Source organism: Pantherophis guttatus, chromosome 3 (assembly GCF_059756535.1).
Source record: "Pantherophis guttatus breed Tessera chromosome 3, ASM5975653v1, whole genome shotgun sequence".
NCBI lineage: Eukaryota > Metazoa > Chordata > Lepidosauria > Squamata > Colubridae > Pantherophis > Pantherophis guttatus.
In genome coordinates this window covers 27,891,307-27,910,524 of record NC_142065.1, presented here as the reverse complement: position 1 = coordinate 27,910,524, position 19,218 = coordinate 27,891,307, and the positions used below count along the sequence as shown (strand labels likewise).

Below are 19,218 nucleotides of genomic sequence, written 5' to 3'. Positions count from 1 at the left end.
TAGCAAATCAAATGATACATGCTGCAGTTTTGCTTTGCCCTCTATAGGCATAGCCCCTGTAGTGTCCTTTTATCTGGCTTTTTAGCTAAGATTGTATGTGACATTTAGCAAGCTGCTAAGGGTTTTATCTCAGTTCTTCACATTTCAATGCAAATAATCTTAAATATAGTATCTGATTGAGTCAAAATACTGAAAGTGCTCTATGGTTGAGCTCATTAGCTAAATTGGATTGTTTATTAACAACTCTGGGGTCAGGGCAAAAGACTAGGGCCACACATGAAGATCCAATTAAAATGATTTATTGCTAAAAACCTGAGCTCAGGAATCTTCTCAACTAATGGTCAGCACCTGCTTGGAGTTAGATAAAGGCCAACCGAACTCAAGGGGAGGGGTTGGACTTAGTCTGCTTGTGACTATGTGGGGATTCTAGGCTTATCCCTCTTTTAACTCCGCCCTCACATTCTGCTACTTCTCCTATATCTGCCTAGTATAACAGAAAGATTCTGTCTTTAAAAATGAATACAGTCCTTTATTTAGGACTGACCACTTAGTGATTCTTTGAAGTTATGATGGATGCCTCCCCTTCTGGTTTACACATCCCACAGTCCTATGACCACAATTTATGACATTTCTGCTGAAAATGGACAGATTCCATTACAGTTGTAAGTTGAGGATCTGTATGAAGGTTTCATGATTTAAAATTGTGTACATTTGATTCTTTACCCTGTCATTGTCACTATTGCAGATTCTGCTTTGGATAAAGAATACCCCAAATATGCAATAGGTACTACACTAGGAGTTTAAGATGCCCCTTGCCTAGTATTTCAAGCATAAGTTTAAGGAACCTTGGATTTAGCAAAGCCATATGTATCAAATAGCATGTGCAAGTGCTGATTTTGAACATTTCTCCTGGATTTCTCATCCCATCTTAGATTCATCCTGTTGATAATATATTCTTGTGCTACTTATTGCAGGTCATGTAGCTACTACTTTGCAGTAATGTAGATTGTTGCATAACAGTGACATTTCTTTATGAACCAATTAACAGCAACTGAAATGTTATTGATAAACATAATTATTCTAGAAAACAGTTTGCTTCTAATGACATCGAATAATACTTATTTGTCATGTTAATTTGTTGAAGCAAACATTGTATTCATGTTCAAAGTAAACTCTACATACTTTTCATGAAGAAAACATTTCTGTTCCTAGTCAGTATTATGACTGGTATGCAATAGCATATTACTAGATTTTCAAACCTTACTTCACAGGAGGAATTGAAAATTAGGACCATGTGTAGACAAAGTAGAAAAAAATGTGTTCAGTATAATAACATTGTATATTTTCATTCTAAGTTTATCTTATTTTAATGCGATTACTGTTTTTTAATTTTGCTAACCAGTGTCACAGTGTAATTCCCTTCAAAGTGTTTTAGAAATGTCAAGACTCACTAATCGTGATCAAAAAAGCAATAACTACACAGATTTCATTACAATTTATTGTTTATAGATTGCTGCTTTCCTCAGCCTTTATTCCTGGCTACTGTCAGGACAAGTTCATGCAGTTTTCTTGACAGCATTTTCAAAAGTAGTTTGCCATTGCCTTCTTCCTAGAGCTGAAAGAGAGTAATTGAACCAAAGTTACCCAGCTGGCTTCCATGAGAACTAGAACTCATGAGCCCTGGTGGCACAGCAGACTAAAGCACTGTTATTAACATTAGCTGCCTGCAATTACTGCAAGTTCAAATCTCACCAGGCTCAAGGTTGACTCAGCTTCCATCCTTTCTAAGGTAGGTAAAATGAGGACCCGGATTGTGGGGACAATAAGCTGACTTTGTATAAAATATACAAAAGTATGAAGGCTATTGCTTAATGCATTGTAAGCCGCCCTAAGTCTCCGGAAAAGGGCGGCATATAAATAAATTTAAAAAAAAAAAAACTCACAGTCTCCTGGTTTCTAGCTCAGTATTTTTAACTTCCTTGCCAAAATAAAAACAAAATCTTGGAAACCGTAATAGAAATTTTCTAGGCTTATTCATAGAGTTTCTTTGCATGTTTTAGAATGCTGCTTTTTAAATTTCTCTTCACCTGGGCTATGTTTTGTTTATGAATAAACTGTCATCATATTTTTTGATATGTCTGATTTGCCTACTGTTTATGCATGTTTTCTCTTCCTTTCCTTTTCTGGACTCTATAATCTTTCGCAGAGAGATAGCAAAGACTTATCTTTATAGGCATACTGGATTCTTGAAATACTCCAAACCCAGCATGATTTCAGATTGCTAATCCATCCTTGAAAAGAAGCACTGGTTTTGTAGGTGGCAGCAAGCTGTAATTTGTGGCCTCCTGATGTGGAGAAAAACTTTCTGAACCTTTTAGAATTATCCATAGTTTTCTAGCATTGTGACTATAATGTGAAAAGACTTTTGTCTAAGCCCTGTTAGTAGAAAAATGCATCTTTTTTAAAAACACGCACAGTATATTGTGCCATGATACATAAAGTATTATATGTAGGGTGAGATCAGCACCCATTCTGTTGGCACTCAGGAAAGTCATCAAGACCTGGTAGTGCTGGAAAGCCTTTAAGATCTATTGCTGTAGTAGGTTTCTCTTTGCAATAGCTAGGGATATTTATTGCTAGAATTATTTTCCTCAGTGTGCCAGTAGCTATGAAGTTAAATATCACAGTTTTTGAATTTGGTTATTACTTTTAATTTTTTCTATTTTATTTTTTGTAAGCTGCTTAGAACCTTAATGAACTGAGAAGCATCTATATTCCAGTAACAAAATCAATATCTTTACTGAACACATTAATTCAATGTCTTTGTTGGAAATGGATGATGAAGCCCTAGGATAATCAGTCCTGTTAAGTAGATAAGTTGAGTCAGATGTTATTCAATGAAATGTTAATAAGGTGTGAATTTGAGTGGCTGCTGCCTATTAAAAACATGCACACATTGATTGACACCATTAGAGTCTGCTGTTGCTGATACAGATTTGTAGACATGAATAGTATGCCTATCACATGATTGCGTTAATCAGAAAAGAGACTTGCAAGACTGGAAAAATTTACAAAACTCTTGCAAAAAACTTCGCCCTCCATCATCGACAGATGATGAAGTTAAATGGAGAAAATGCAGCACCATTGTTTCTTTTTCCCAGAGAAGATGTGCATCAAAAATAATTTTAACAGCACAATGTATAACATTCTGGAAAGTCACAAACAATCCAGGTCTGATGACAAAGGAACTGCAGCATTGTCTGACAATGTTCAAGAAGGAAAGAACTGAAGAAAAGTGATGCGCATGGGAAGTTAGGAAAGGGGAAACTCCTGTCCAAAAAGCACACCGCTGCCCATCTCAGGAAAGACTAACTGGATGTTCCACGTGCTGATGGAACAGTCTGTTCTTTTGGACAGATGCAATGAAGTGGAATTGTTTTGAAAATAGAACACTACATTTCAACAAAAGAGCCACATCCTGGCCATGAAGTATAATGGTAGAAGCATAATGGTTTCAGGCTTGCTTTGCAGCCTCAGGACCTGGACAGCTCACAATCATTTACAAAACAATAGATTGTACCAACATTTCCTTCAGAATGTTAGGGTACCTGTCCATGAGTTGCAACATGACAGTGATCATAAATGCACAAGTAAATTCACAACAGAAACTGAAGAAATGGTCTAGTCAAAGCCCTGACCTTAATTTTGTTGCAGAGTTGTAGCTTGTCTTGAAGCAAACAGTTCATACTAAACTGCAAAAATAACAAGTTGAAGGCAGTTCTGGAAAAGGGTAATGTGCAAAAATATTTTCAAGCTGTATGGTACAAGTATGGAACCTATTGATATTTATTTATATCCCGCCCTTATTTTTATAAAATCAAAGAGGAGAACATGTATATTGATATAATTGTAAGTTAACAATGACATTGTTTACCATTTGATCTAAAATAGGATAATATTACAGAAATAAACATTTCCTTTAATTTTAGACATATATTTAGGACTTATTAAGGAGAATGTTCTAAAAAGTATTTTAGAAAGTCTTCCATGTAATATTATTTACTGTATCAGATTGTTACAGTTGTAGTACACAAATCACTGTGAAATGTAACTGTCAAGATATATGATAAAATTTATTTTCCTCTTCAGGGAACACTGGCATTACTGAAAGAATTTTTTTTTTCTCATGACTTTAAAATTTCTTGCAAATTTACATTTCTGTTTATATGTTATTTTTTGGCACAAAATGTGTACCAAGCCATCTGTCACCTGCCACAACACAATGATGCATAGTACACTAATTAGGACAGTATATGGAGATGCTTATTGCTGTCCACTTTCTACTCCAACTAATGTTGTGGAAATGTCTGTGATCAGGACAAGAATCAGGACAAGTTAATAAAGCATCACCATTGTTGCTTCAGCAATCCAGATGTATTTCCTCTTTTTCTGTGCTGCTCTGCCGTTAAAATAAATACAATGGGGTTGTTTGATTCTTCAGGGAAGTTGCAGTATTATGTTCATGTAACATTCATTACATGATTTCTGAATAGATGAAGATCATGAAACAAATTTTGAAGTACAAAACAGAAGTCACAAGTTTGTCATTTGTCATAATGTCCTAAACTAAAACATTTATTTATATATGTTTAGCTTTTTCAATATGTTTAGCTTTTTCAATATTTATATATGACAAGCTTTTTCAAAAGATGAAAGTTGTCCTGGTGTCTCATGATGGAGTAAATGATGGAGTAATGTGTCTCCTACATATGCTTCGTAACATTGAAATAGTCAACCATTTCTTAAGCACATCTGTAGAACAGATAGAACATTTTAAAAACACTGATGTAACAGTTTATGAAGAACTATCTGAGCATAAATATCTCAGTAACCTGAACTGCACTTATTGCAGAAATGGGATTGCCTTCCATCTATTAAATGAGAACTTCATGCTTAAATTGTAGTTTAAAACGTATGTCTCAGTTTCAAGGAGTGTCTTTGGTTCAACAAATACACATTTACATTTAAGTGGTTGTGTAAGAGCAAAGATTGCCAATGAAGCCTCAGAAGTTTCTTTGATAGCTCTCTGGATTTTATTAATTTTCTTAGTGCATTGTCAGCACAAAATGTGAAAATTGCAATGAATGCGCAACATGATTCACAATAATTTTTCTGTTTAATTTTATTTTAAAATAATTGTGCTGATAAATCTTGGCAGATTACTGTGCTGTTGGCATCCAAAAATTCTCCTTATTTTAATGAGAATGTTAGTTCAGCTAAAGCATAATTCTTAACAAGAAGTCTGCCAATTTTAGTTAAAATTTTCTTCTTTTTATAATTTTAGCCAGAAAATATTTTACATAACTTTACTTAAATCGATTTGAAAACTGCTGCTGTTGAGAATGGGTAGAACAGCCCACAGAAAACTTCATTTGCCCTTAAAATGTAGCTTGCCAAAATATTTCAAAAGAACCTTATAATTCCATTGATGTCAGTAATTTTTATCAGTCTTTTAACCATTAACAATAACTTTATCTCCAAGAAAAATTCTCTCATTGTAATGGATACAAAGGGCTTGCTTAGATAAGACTGCTAGTCCATTCCACAAGAATCAGATCCAGACAGATCAGACATCTCCTTTTGCTATGTATAAGCCCAAGACAGATCTTGCCACAGTGAAATGTTATCAGGGAACAGGATGAAGCAACTTTAAGATTAAGATATAGTACAACATAACGAGAATTTGGTATCTTAATTCATTCTATTAAAACAAATATGTTACAGTCAAAACAAGTCATATCTGGAATAAAACATTTTGTATGCATAATGCACAATAGTGCCTTGACCTTACTGTAATACAAAAAACATTCCTTGCATACGTTTTCAAGTAGTTTGGTAAATACTGCAGCCTTTCAGATCTTTTCATGTATTCTGGAATTCATTAGTCAGAATTACATGTATTCATTCTTAACAAAGGACATTTTGGAAGCTAGAAAATTGTAATAGTACTGATTCCAAAACCTGGTACTGTTTCAGGTTCCCCTTTCCACTCCAAGCATTTAGTGAAAAGAACAGCTCTCAATATAGTAATTTTATAAAGTACTCGTTTACATAATGAGAATTTATGTCTAGGATTGAGTATACACATCTTCAAAGATGCATTTCAGCACTTAATATAGCTACTATCTGAGTGAACTATTTTGCCATTATGCTTTCACTCTGTCAAATCAACTGTAGGTGCAGTAAAATGGTATCACTGTTTTTCATATACTCTATGTAATGTTTTTCTTAGTGTTTTAGACAACGCTATCAGTATATTAATTTTCATTTTAATCTGAATGTTATAAAACACTTTTTATCCATTGAAATGTACATTAAGTCAAGGATTGAAATTCTATCCATTTTTTGATAGATGTGTTTAATAAATTAAATATTGATTATTATACTTGTTCTAAGCAATTCCTGGTACACAATATCAATATCAGTATTAATACCTGTCTATTAATATAGTATATTAATATTAAGTATTGCAGGCCCAAATGGCAAACGAAAGCTCAGGACCGAATTGGTTGGAAATATGTGGAAGAAGTCTTCATCCTGCAGTGGATAGACAGTGGCTAAGATGATGATGATGATGATGATGATGATGATGATGATGATGACGACGACAGCCTATATAGTTTTATTTTTTCCTTTAATTGTTTATCTAATGTGTATAATGGGATACAGACACAAATAGTTCTGTAATAGAGCAACAAACAAATTAACAAAAATGTGATTGGGTTAAAGTAAGACTGAAGAAAAAGGGAAGATAAGATTATAAGTGAGGAATAGCAAAGAGGCAAAAAGGGACAACATCTGATACAATGGCTTTTATCAGAAACCTATGGTGAAATTACTTTCTGCTTCTTCATAATATACTTCCAACGTCAAGAGTGAAGAATGAATGGTTCAGTAACCATCTACATCTGTAAACTCTCAGGCTGAAGATCAGTGATAGCTTTTTTATCCCTACAGTAACCTCAATGTTGGCAACAGTGTGCATTTTAAAATATGTGTACAATGCTATGCCTAGCAAGCATTCAGATTATGAAGTCTTTATATACAGCTGTATCATGTTTTTGTAGCCAGAAACAAACTTGAGCCACATGTTCATATTTGACTAATGACCAAAGTGATGTCAAGAATCACTTACTTTAATATTCCTCTTGTAGTATCTGTCTTGATAGCATTACTTTGAAATTTAATAATTTCTTATATAAATTAACCAATGGTTAAAGAATTTTGTTTTATCAACTACTGGGAAACAATCACTGTTTTTTAAAAAAACTTCTCTTGTATTACTTGATCTTAATTTACTTTTTAAAAAAATATAGAACATAGAAGAACAGAGTTGGAAGTGACTTTGGAGGTCTTTTAGTCCAACCTCCTGCTCAGGCAGGAAACCTATACCATTTCAGACAAATGGTTGTCCAATCTTTTCTTAAGAACTTCCAGTGTTAGAGCATTCACAACTTCTGGAAGCAAGTTGTTCCACTGATTAATTGTTCTAACTGTCAGGAAATTTCTTCTTAGTTCTGGGTTCTTTCTCTCCTAGATTAATTTCCATCCATTACTCCTTGTTCTATCCTCAGGTGCTTTGGAGAATAGCTTGACTCCCTTTTCTTTGTGGCAACCCCTAAGATATTGGAACACTGCTATCATGTCACCCCTATTCCTTCTTTTCATTAAACTAGACATACCCAATTCCAGCAACTGTTCTTCATATTTTTTAGCCTCCAGTCCCCTAATCATTTTGTTGTTCTTCTTTCTAGAGTCTCAACATCTTTTTTACAATGTGGTGACCAAAACTGGATGCAGTATTCCAAGTGTGGCTTCACCAAGGCATTATAAAGTATTAACATTTGATTCTATCCTTCTGTTAATGCAGCCTAGAACTATGTTGGCTTTTTTGGCAACTGCAGCACACTGCTGGCTAATATTTAAGTGATTGTCCACTCTTACACTATTACCTGGCTACTATTCAGCCAGGTACCACCTATACTATGCCTAGTATAGTTTTTCTAGTCTAAATGTAGAACCTTACTTTTTCACTATTGAATTTCATTTTGTTAAATAGGGCCCAGTTTTCAAGTCTGTCAAGATCTTTCTGTATCTTAAGCCTATCTTCTGATTATTCCTGCCAGTTTGGTGTAGTCTGCAAATTTGATGAGTTCCCCATCTATACCCTCGTCCAAATCATTGATGAAGATCTTGAAGAATACTGGGCCTAAAACAGCCTTGGGGTACCCCACTGCATACTTCACTCCATGAAGGTGCAGCTACATTTCGAACTACACGTTGAATGTGGTTGGTCAGCCAGTTACGAATCCATCTGGTGGTGATGCTGTCTAACCCACATTTTTCTACCTTATCAAGTAGTAGATTGTGATCTACTTTATCTAATGCCTTACTGAAGTCCAAGTAAATTATATCCACAGCATTCTTCTGGTCCACTAATTTTGTCACTAATAGCTGATACAATGATGATAGCAGGCTCCCATATTCCAAAACAGGTCTACAGTACTTGCTTGACTAATCATATATGTGTTGTGGCCCACCAGCGGCCTGTGCAGCTGGTAGCTGATTCCAAAAGCGAGGAGGCTGGTGTGATTTGCCAGCAGCCTGTACTGCTGGCACCCAAGTCAGACAATGAGGATGCTGGAGAAGATTTGGTGTCAGAGGCGAGGATTCAGCCAGGGCCTTCAGAACCTCCAGAAGCTCCCATAAGTGAAGAGGAGGAGCCTCTTGTCAATGCATGGGCGCGCAGAGCTGCCAAAAGGCAGGAATGGCTCCTCAGGAGGAGGTCTCCTCAAGAGTAAGGCTTGGGGCTAATTGCCCACTCCCCTAGCCTATTTAAGGAAGGACTACGACTGAGGCAATTTGCAGAAAACAACTTCCTTCATATTCCTTGGCGTATTGACTCCAGAAACGTCTGATCGGCTCTTGCTTCTCGTCATTTTTCCTGCAAATTACATCTGGGTATTCTGCCAACCACAGTAAGCTTACGGTTATCTGAAAGACTGTGCCTCAGAATTGAGTTATTATTCCTTGGACTCTTGTCAGCTGTTAATGAAGTTAAATTAACAGCCCTTGTTCAGAAAAGACTGATTTAAACTGTACTTGTGTTCGAACAACTACTAAGAAAGCTCATTAGTCCTTAATTAGTAAACTAAGGTTTGTTTCGACTTTGTGTGTGCTGCGTTCTTTGTGGTCCATAGCTGGGGCAGAACAATAAGTTTCATTTAGGTTTGGGGAAAGTATTTTTTATTGCCTTAAGGAAAAAAAGTATGCACTTAGAGTTTCACTGAAACCTTTTAGTTAGATGTATGACATACTGTATTCTAGATTATACTTGATTTTTCTTTGAAGAGGAACCTTTGCTAAATATATTTCTAATTTTACAGCACCACATTTAATCTCCACTTTTTGTATATTCTCTTGTGTTTTGTTTTTTTAAAAAAAGATTAAATCTCAAAAGCGTTCTTCCACTATTGAGGTTGTAGTTTTTGAAATCATTGGGTATTTATTCCTGACTGGTGGCTAATGACTTAGCATTCTTTACTGGTAACTATGTAGTACTTTTGCTTTGAAGACAAAAACTACTTCAGAACTTCAAAAGCCTCTCAATATAAATTTGGGTCTTTGGTAAGAGAGCCACCCAACAATCTTTCATGGTAGAAGGACATAAAATGCAGCAGGTTACTGCATGTAAAATACCTTTGGGTGGTTTTCCATTTTAATGGCACATGGAATGCACACTAGAATCATGTAATAAAGCTAGCCCTTATATCTTAAAGCAGGGGTCACAAACCTTTCCGACCTCAGGGACCACTAAATTCATAATTTTAAATCCTGCAGGCCACTAATATGATCTGCCTAATGACTGACTGGGTGAGCGTGGCCAACTTGATGTCACTCATGCTGAAGGGCTCCTCGCCGGCCTCTACTTGCCCCTCCTCTCCCAGCCAATCCTCACCTCCCCACCTGGGCTCCTTAGAGCCCAACAGGAAGCAATTGTTGGAGCTAAGCAGCCACCACAAGAAAGAGTTGGCAAAACAGCTGACTCAGTTCATATTGGATCTGACCGAGAAGAGGCTCATCAGAAGTACCTCACTGAGGACTAGGAGCATAGGCTTTCCAAGCAGAGGGAAGACCTGTGGGAGTGCAAGGCCAGGTACTGGCACTCGGAGGCTCAGAGGGCTAAGATGGTCAGCCAGTTCCAGGCCATGATGCAGTCCCACTGGAACAAGGCCCTCCGGCTCTTCGCTACCAGCTGCGCTTCCCTTCAGCCTTTGCCCAAAGCCCTGCACCAGGAGGCCGAAGCAGACCCCAAGTTGGAATTTCTGCCCCCCTGCAACCCACACAAAAAGACCCCGAAGGGGGATACTCTCTGCAGCAACACAAACGTTCATTGCACATATCTGGCCTAAGGGCCCATAGTTTGAGGAACCCTGATTTAGTGCAATATAAAAAATGCCAATAATTTTTCTGGGGGCCACCAAAATTTTCTCACGGACCACCAGTTGGTGACCGCTGTCTTAAAGTATTATTGATGGCTTAATCTAGATAAGCATATCACAGTTAAAACATTTTGAGGCTAGAACAACAGAAGTTATTAAGTTGCCCCTACATGGTCGAAATTGGATAAATAAGTGTACTTGGAAATCAGCAAAATGTTTACAAAATCTAATTTTTCCCATGCTGAGGATAGCATGTTTTCAAAGCGAGGCATAATATCTTGCCATCCACATTATTGTAAGGCACATATTCCAAAATTCTATTCACTGAAAAACCCCATTAACCAATCACTTTTGCCATTAAAGTGGAAAACCACCCCAAGGCATTTAAATGCAGTAGCTTGCTGGGTTTTATGTTGTTCTACCATACCATGTAAGATTGTTGGGTGGCTCTCTTAGCAAAGACCCAAATTGTAGATTTATCAGAATTAAGAACCAGTTGATTTTGTCTGCTGTACCAAAATATTAATGTCATTGCTCTAGAGTTTGTGGTTGCATGAGCATAGAGAAACATAGGAATTTTCCTCCTAGCTAATTTAGGAGTTTAAAAGTTTAGAAGTTCAGCATATGAAGAATGGCACTGAATTGGCACATACATTAAAAAAACAGGGAGCAGGATCCTTATTAAACTTTTTGTGACAGGGAAAAATGGGTTGATTCTAAAGTATTGAAGGATGCAAATTAGGAGGTCTATCCAATCTGAAATGATATTTGGCAACTTGCTATTTGGTTTAGATGAAAGAGTGGATGCTGCTGAAAAATAGAAGACTTTTGGTTAGGACATGATCTGAGATTTCAGTGACATGAATATCTGTGGTATGATAACATCAAGGTTAATGTGCATTTTAAAAATTGTGTATATGCTGTTTTCAGAATATGGAATACATTCAAACCCAGATTATGCCTGAAAAACAATTTTGTGGCTGTCAGCAAAAGAAGCATTTTATAGACGAGAAATAACATGCAAACATAAAATCAAGAGAACAAATGGTGCCAAAGGGATATAGTTATCAGTGGTTTTTTTATCTACAGCTATTAGAAAGATTTAAAGTAGGCAAAAGAGTTTATTGTTTTGAAACACTGTAAGACAACTTTTAATAAAATAGTTTACAATGATAAATACGTAATTGCTAAAATGTATGAACTTTTATTGAAATATGAAACAAGTGAAAGAATATGAAATGGGTTAAAATTTTTACAGATTATACAGATAGAACAGTGGGAAAATATGTGGTTGAAAGGATTGACATATATATTGTGTTTTAATTTTGAACAGAATGTTATATCATGGTGATGTGTTGGTATATGTCAGGGATGTCAAACTCAAGGCCTGTGTGCCCACTGGCATGGGCCGGTCCAAAGCGATGGGATGGGATGGGCAGGACCGAAGCGACGCTGGCCGGCCCCTTACAATTTCCAGGACGGCCACCCTTTCAGGTGTGTGTGCGCACACAGAGGGGAGAGGAGGTGTCCAGCAGCAGGGACTCCACAGCTAGCCCTTCAAGAAACAGGCATGATGGCGGCAGCACTGGCAGCAGGCAGAGTGGCGGGGAGGCACGTGATGCGGACCACCGGACGTGCCTGCTCCATCCCATGTGGCTGGGACAGGGCAGATGGCTGTCTGGCACATCCAACAGGCTGGACCACATGCCTCTCCCCCGTGCCTCTGCCTTCAGCTACTGTGGGCAAAGGCAATGTGAGGAGGGTGTGGGGCGGCTGCTCCCTACTCCGTCCCATCTCTTCTGGTTTGCAGTTGGAGAGTAGGTCATCGCTGGTCATCTCCTTGGCCCCTTCGTAGGTCTTGCTCTTGGCCACGGGTGGAGCACGTTCCCCTCAGGCATCCAACACACTTTGGCACCACTGAGGCCTCCAGCAGCTCGCGCAGGTCCATTAGGCCTCTACCAGCGCCGCCGGAGCACCACGTCCACCGAGCCCAAATGAGGCAATGCGACCAGCTAGAAAGGCCAAGTAGAAGTGGTAAAAGCATGGTCATTCCCAGCAGGCAAAAGCTGGCCACGGCGAGCGGGGAAAGCTTGATCCGCATCGGCGCTATGGCCTCCCAAGCCCAGCTGGGATCGCGTGCCTCCCCCCATCTCTGCTGGGCTGGGCAGCCAGGATTCCGATGGGGATCTGACTTTCTCCACTCATGCTGGCTGTTATTTGCCTGCTGGGCCTGGGCGTACCTCTACTCAGCCTTTCTAGTTGTCTGCTTTGCCTCCTTTGAGCTGGGTAGGCCTGGTGCTTCGGATGGCAGCAGCCTAATGGACTTGCACAAGTTGCTGGCGGTCTCAGTGGTTCTAAAGTGCATTGTGTACGCAAGGGGAATGGGCCTTTCTAGCTGACTGCTTCGCCTCCAGGCTGGTTGGGTTTGCTGAGTGGAGGGGTAGAGATCCCCAGTGACGCGCCTCCTTCACTGTGGCTGCTCAGCAAGGAAAGCTGAGCTCCACCCTCCAGAGCGGCACTCCCCGACTGATGCAGCTCCTTCAGACGGAGCCCCCGAAGCTGCAGTCCCTTTTTTTATTTATTTATTTATTTTTATTTATTTTGTTTTTGTAATTATATTAAAAACTATGTGACTCTTTGTGGCAAAAAAACAAAAACAATGTAAAATAACACAGCTCATTAGAATATTATATAGTTTTATGGGTGAACAAAATTGTAGATTTCTACATGTGGTGACTTATTTCAACAGCCAGATTCTAATCACCTTCCTCAAAGACTATATGGTTGGTATTGACTATACATCCAGTAATAAGATCATTTCAAAAGGCAGATGTTCCCATAGAGAAGGCATACCTCCTGGGTCTCATAAGTGTCAGGATGTGCAAAACGGGCAGATAACTTTCCATCAATAATTTGATCCTGTGCCAAAGCGGATGTTGTAGGTCAGTAATGGCGAACCTTTTTGGCTTTGCGTGTGAAAAGTCCGAGCACACGAGCTCTCGCGTGCCAGCACCCATAATGCAATGGGCGCCCCCATTTGCGTATGCGCACATGACCCCCACCATGCTCCTAATGCGCATGCACCTCACTGCACATGCGCACATGCAACCCCCACTGCGCATGTGTGCGCCCGCCACGCATGTGCTCCCACTTTTCCCAAGAGGGCCGGCGCGCCTCTTACCGGAGGACAACCAGTTACCCTGGCGAGACAGCTGTTCCCAAGCCAGCGGCAGCGCTCTCAGCCCTGCCTTCCAACTCACCAGCGCCCCATTCACCCATCCCAGCAGAGACTTTTTGCCCACGCTGCTCCCCCAGTCAGAAGGGGGTGCAGGGAAACACGCGAGGAGGCCGCGGTTGCTGCCAAGCTTGCAGTGAATGGCACAAGCAGGACTGCAGCCCCGCCCCTGGGCTGTAAATGTGCCTTGTGGGAGCGGAGGCTCATGAGAGTTGAACCCTCCTGCCTGCCTTACAACGGGCCTTTCCAAGGCAGGGCTGGGCTTTCCAACCTTGGCAACTTTGAGAACTCTGGGAGTTCTCAAAGTCCACAAATCTTAAGGTTGCCAAGGTTGGAGAGCCCCGTTTCAAAGGGCGCCTGCAACCTGCGACTGAAGGAGCTGGAGTTGTGGCTGTGCCAGCCATCCCGTCCCCCCCACCCCAATTGGCTCCCTTTTTCCTGGCCGCCCCCTCTCGCCATCGGGCTCGGTGCTTGCAATTGCTGCACGGGGGAATCGTCCGCGCTGGCAGCCAATCCCGGGTTTCCTCCTCACTGTGTTCCGAGGGACCCAGCAAGGGAGCACCAGGACCCCGACCGCGCTGCAGTCTCCCCCAAGGTGGCCCCAGCTGGACCGCTGCCCGGCCCAGCAAGCCAGGCTGGCCAGAGACACTGCCCCTTCGCTCTCTGCTTGCCGGGCCTGGCAGTGGTCTCCCTCAAGGGAGCCTTCCCCACCCCGCCTTCTGACTGGAGGAGCAGCTGCTGGTCCACTGGTGGTCCGGACCGCCTGGGACTGCGCAAGTAGCTCACGTGGGCAGGGAGGGAGGGAATCCTTGGTTTACCTTGCTCTGCTCCCTTAGAAAGTGACCGCTGGGATTCCCTCTCTGCGTCTTTTGGCACGCGTGCCAATTGCTGGTCTTTGTGTGTTCATGTGCACCAGAAACCAGACCAGCTGGCTGGTGTGCATGCGCACTCTGGAAACAAGGAAGATCATTTTCCTGGAGTGCACATGTGCAATGGGCGGCTGCTCTTCCAATTTCCTGCACGCCCAATTTCCTGCACATGAAAACCAGATGACCGGCGTACCGGAACCCGGAAGAACGGGTGATGGCTCCGCATGCCCGGAGAAATGGCTCTGTGTGCCACTTCTGGCACCCGTGCCATAGGTTCGCCAACACGGTTGTAGGTGATTACCAGCACTTTAAATTGCACCTGTAAGCCTGTTGGGAGGCATTGTACTTTTCAGAATAGAAATGGGGGAGCTGGGAGGAAGTGCCTGCCTACCCACCTGGATTCTGTAGTGCCTACCCTTGCACTCCTTTTTCTGTGCTCCATATCACCTGTTTGTGGCAACCACTCGCCTGCCTCCCTGCCTATCCATGGCACCTGCCCATTACCTGCAGCTTTTGCCAGCCTACTTGCCTGAAACTCCTGCAGCCTACTTGCCTGGGACTCCCATCTCTTCCCATGTCATGTCATGGTCCTCGTGAAATGACTCATACAGTCCCAGAGTTGCAGTGACAGGGGGGATCACTGGATTGCCATTACTCAGCAATGTGGTCATGTGACATCACACTACATGATTGCATTGTTTAGCATATCCAATCAAAATAGGGACATTTGAATTGTGTTTTACCTACATTTTGTAAAAAGAACTTTCAGAAAAGTGGTTTTGGGTAATGAAGGAAAAAGTTCTTCCAATTCTTAAGGTGTTTATTTTAATTTTTAAAAAACTTAAAAGCAAATATTTTTGTACAGACACTAGAAAATTAGCTTTAATCATCTGAGATATATAAATTTATTTCATTGCCCTCCGGTTAACAACACAATCCTATACATGTTCATCGAAAAGTTAAATCCTAATGGTTTGCTGGGATTTGTTCTCCGGAAAATGTATAAAATTGCCTTCTAATTACGGACTTATCTTAACTAAGCCTGTAGCTAAGCATGAAATATAAAAATTAAATGATTGCTTCTTTTCATATCTACCCACCTCCACCTCATTTTACGCTGTAAATCTTATATGGCTCAATTGCAATAATAAAAATAAATCCTAGATTTTTATCTTGTGCTGTGAAGATTACTATATAATTACATTCCTAGTTTATTAATTCAGACATGGGAATGGAGTGGAGGTGCTAGTATATTTAGGAAACCAAACAAAGTAACATGGCTTAGTGAAAACAAATTTGCTGCATTAACAGAAATAAAAAAAAGTCACGTTGAACACCAGTACTTCCTTGTGCTTCATTATGCCTCCTTATGGCTAAAGTAATAATGTGTTAGAAATTATTCTGCTACAGCCTAAACATAAATGATCTAGCCTTCCCTATTTCACCATACTTTATTGAATGGTGATTCCAAAACAAGTTTCCTCTGAAGTGTTTTAATTCATGGGAAAAATCAACCAGTCAAATGGCTCTAGCATGAATAATGCTCAAAGTTGTAGCATAGCTAGATTTCATATCCACCCCCTCCCGTCTGCATATACAAAATAGATAAGGAAGCAGTTGCTAAGAAAATAGTGGTATTCTGAGGATAACAGTTTCCTAGCCCCAGGATTATGGGCGATTCAGTTTTCATTGTGATACTCTTGGGAAAGTCAGAATTTCTGTTTGGCAGAGTGATTGCAATGTCAAAAAGAGAAAAGTGCTGTGAATTCCAATGAAAGTCCTAATTATTTAAAAACATTAAAGAGATTGTTTTAAAAATCTAAAAAGAAATATTGGTCAAAGGGATGTTAGTAATAACAGAGATACGTAATAATTCTCCAATCCCCAGCACTTAAAGTGAAGCTGGCTTTATCACTTTTGACTTTCCAAAGGACCCTTGAATGTCTTGAGGGTCCTTTGGAAAATCAAAAGAAATTAAACCAGCTTCACTTTTGCCAAGCAGAAAAGGCCTGCCACCTAGAGCCTAGCAAATGTAGCTCTCTAGCCTATGAAACCCGTAGCATGTTTTCTCTACTATTTCTGGTGGGACAGGCAGGTACAATTGAAGAGAAGCAGTTCCTCAGATAACTGATCCCATGCTATGTAGGATTTTAAAACTCACAACCAGCATCTTGAATTGACCTGGAAACAGACTGGTAATTCAGTCTATTGTCCCTATTCAGAAGAAAAAAATGCTGACTTACACACTACTAGGTGTAGCCATAGTGAAAGAGACAGTTTTGCCACAGTTGAAGATTGGACAAGGCATATCTAAGTGCCAAGCTATTATTGATTTTATAGATTAAGGGCTGTACTTTAATTGTACCCAGAACTGAATTGGGAACCAGTGCAGGACCCTTGGTGTTACATGTTCCCAGTTAATACATGAGGTGCTGCATTTTGGACAAGTTTTAATTTCTAGTCTTTTCAATTTTAAGTCTTTTTTGTCCCATGAAGACCCTTACAATCTCTAGCCACCAAGACAACATTGACAACGTGTGTCTCAGAGCCTGGGGTGACAACGTATAACTAATAGCATCATAGAAATTTAGACAACTGCTTTATTTCCTTATTTTATTTCTTAATTCCTTTCTTTGCTGTTCTGTTCACAGATTCGCACAAACATAAAGATAAACACAAAGACCGAGAACATCGACACAAAGAGCACAAGAAGGATAAAGACAGAGAAAAATCCAAGTACAGTAATAGGTAAGGTCAAGTGCGTTTATGATCTGAGCATGCAAAACCTCAGCTTTCAAAATCTTGAATAAATTTAGATTATTTCAATCTGATTGTTACTACAGAGATGAATTTGGACAGTTTGTCTAAGTTTAGTTCATCTTTTATTAACATTATCATTATTCTAAAGGGCTTGATTCTTTTGGGTGGATTTAAAGACCCGTATTGGTAGGCAAGTTATACTTGAAATAGCCTGAGGAGTGTAAAATTACATGTTCTGTAGTAATAAAGCCCTGTTCCTGTGTTCTGTTTGCCATAGTAACTAATCAAATGGAAAGCCTGTAAACATGAAATGATAGTATTAAATGATTCATACTAACACAGTATATTTTGAAGTAAGCCATCTTGACAGACCTGTGATACTGCTACATATTTATACAGGTCTCTAAAAAAGCTGACCATTTAAAATGTTACGCATAATTGATCTTGTCACATCGTAAAATGATATTTAAATAGGAAACCCTTAAGGCTACAAAAATACATTTTAATATGATTTTTTATTTTTTTAAAAAATGATAAAAATTAATACTAATGTAAGAAAGAAAAAGAAGGCAAACTACAATTTAAAAAATTGAAGAAAAATAGAAAAGGAAAAAGATGCAAAGAAATGACTTCAATATGCACAACGGTTATAAATGCAATTATATTTTAATCTCTCTAAATTTGCATCATAGTACCCTTCTTTCTACAACTTCTGACTCCAGTCTTATTGTAGAATTTTCAAAGATACAGTCAATCCTCATTTACTGACTGCAGTTGGGACTGGCAACTCTTACAGTCAGGGTGGATAAAAATCAATGATTTTTTTAAAAAAAAATCAAAATCAGATTTTTTTTATTTAAATCGGATTTTTATTTATATAAATCGGATTTTTTTATTTTTATCGAATTTATTTTAATAAAAAACTTTTGGGGTAAAAATCTATCGTAAGATAGTTTTCTATTTAAGATACATAAATAATTTAGTTTATTCAGCATGAAATGGAGCTTAGTTATGTAGCATGACTATATATTCTGCAACACTGGGACTATTGGTGAGTCAACAGTGGGTCAAAGGAGTAGCAGAGATGACAGTTGCTCTTTAAAAATTATGATTTAAATTGAGTTGATTTAAATCAAGCCTTTTTACTAGTGATTTAAATCAACTCGATTTAAATCAAATCCATCCTGGTTACAGTGTTAAGTGCAGCACCATGTGACTGCACCAACTGATAACAGTTGCCATCGGTCAAGCAATGTCGACTGACGACCCCCAGGCAGAGAGCCTTCTCTGTGGGGGCACCCGCCCTCTGGAACGAGCTACCCCCAGGAATACGACTGATCCCGGACCTCCATACTTTCCGCCGAGCTTTGAAGACTTTCTTATTTCAGCAAGCCGGGTTTAAAATTTTAATGGGTTATTTTATGGGTAAAGGGTTTTAAAATTTGGGGAAGCCAAACTGATCTAATTCTGTTTTAATTTATTTTAATTTTTATATTGTATGTATTTTAATCTTGGCTGTTCACCACCCTGAGTCCTTCGGGAGAAGGGCGGTATACAAATTTAATAAATCTAATCTAATCTAACATCAGTTCTGGCTGCAGTTAAGCGATTCAGCATGGGTCGTTAAGCACAATGTCACATGATTGTGACTTGCAACTTCCTGCCAACTTCCCCATTGACATGCTTGCTGCAAGCTGGCTATGAAGTTCACAAATGACAATCTCATAACTGCAGGGATACTGCAATGGCTGCAATTTTGAAGATGGGTCATATTGTAAGCTTGAATAGTCACTGAACGAGTAGTTGATAAGCGAGGACTACCTGTACTTGATTTTGGTCTCTAGACATTATG

At 39.4% G+C, this 19,218-nt stretch overlaps 1 protein-coding gene across 2 annotated transcripts in view; it reads left to right on the top strand.

The window, feature by feature from the left end:
- TOP1 (DNA topoisomerase I) overlaps positions 1-19,218 on the top strand; it is a 54,827-nt gene that overhangs the window by 5,986 nt on the left and 29,623 nt on the right. For both annotated transcript variants that reach the window (XM_087889176.1, XM_034413929.3), the window contains exon 3: positions 17,258-17,354. In XM_087889176.1, coding sequence (XP_087745302.1) covers positions 17,258-17,354 — 97 coding nt within the window. The remainder of the gene's footprint in view (positions 1-17,257; positions 17,355-19,218) is intronic.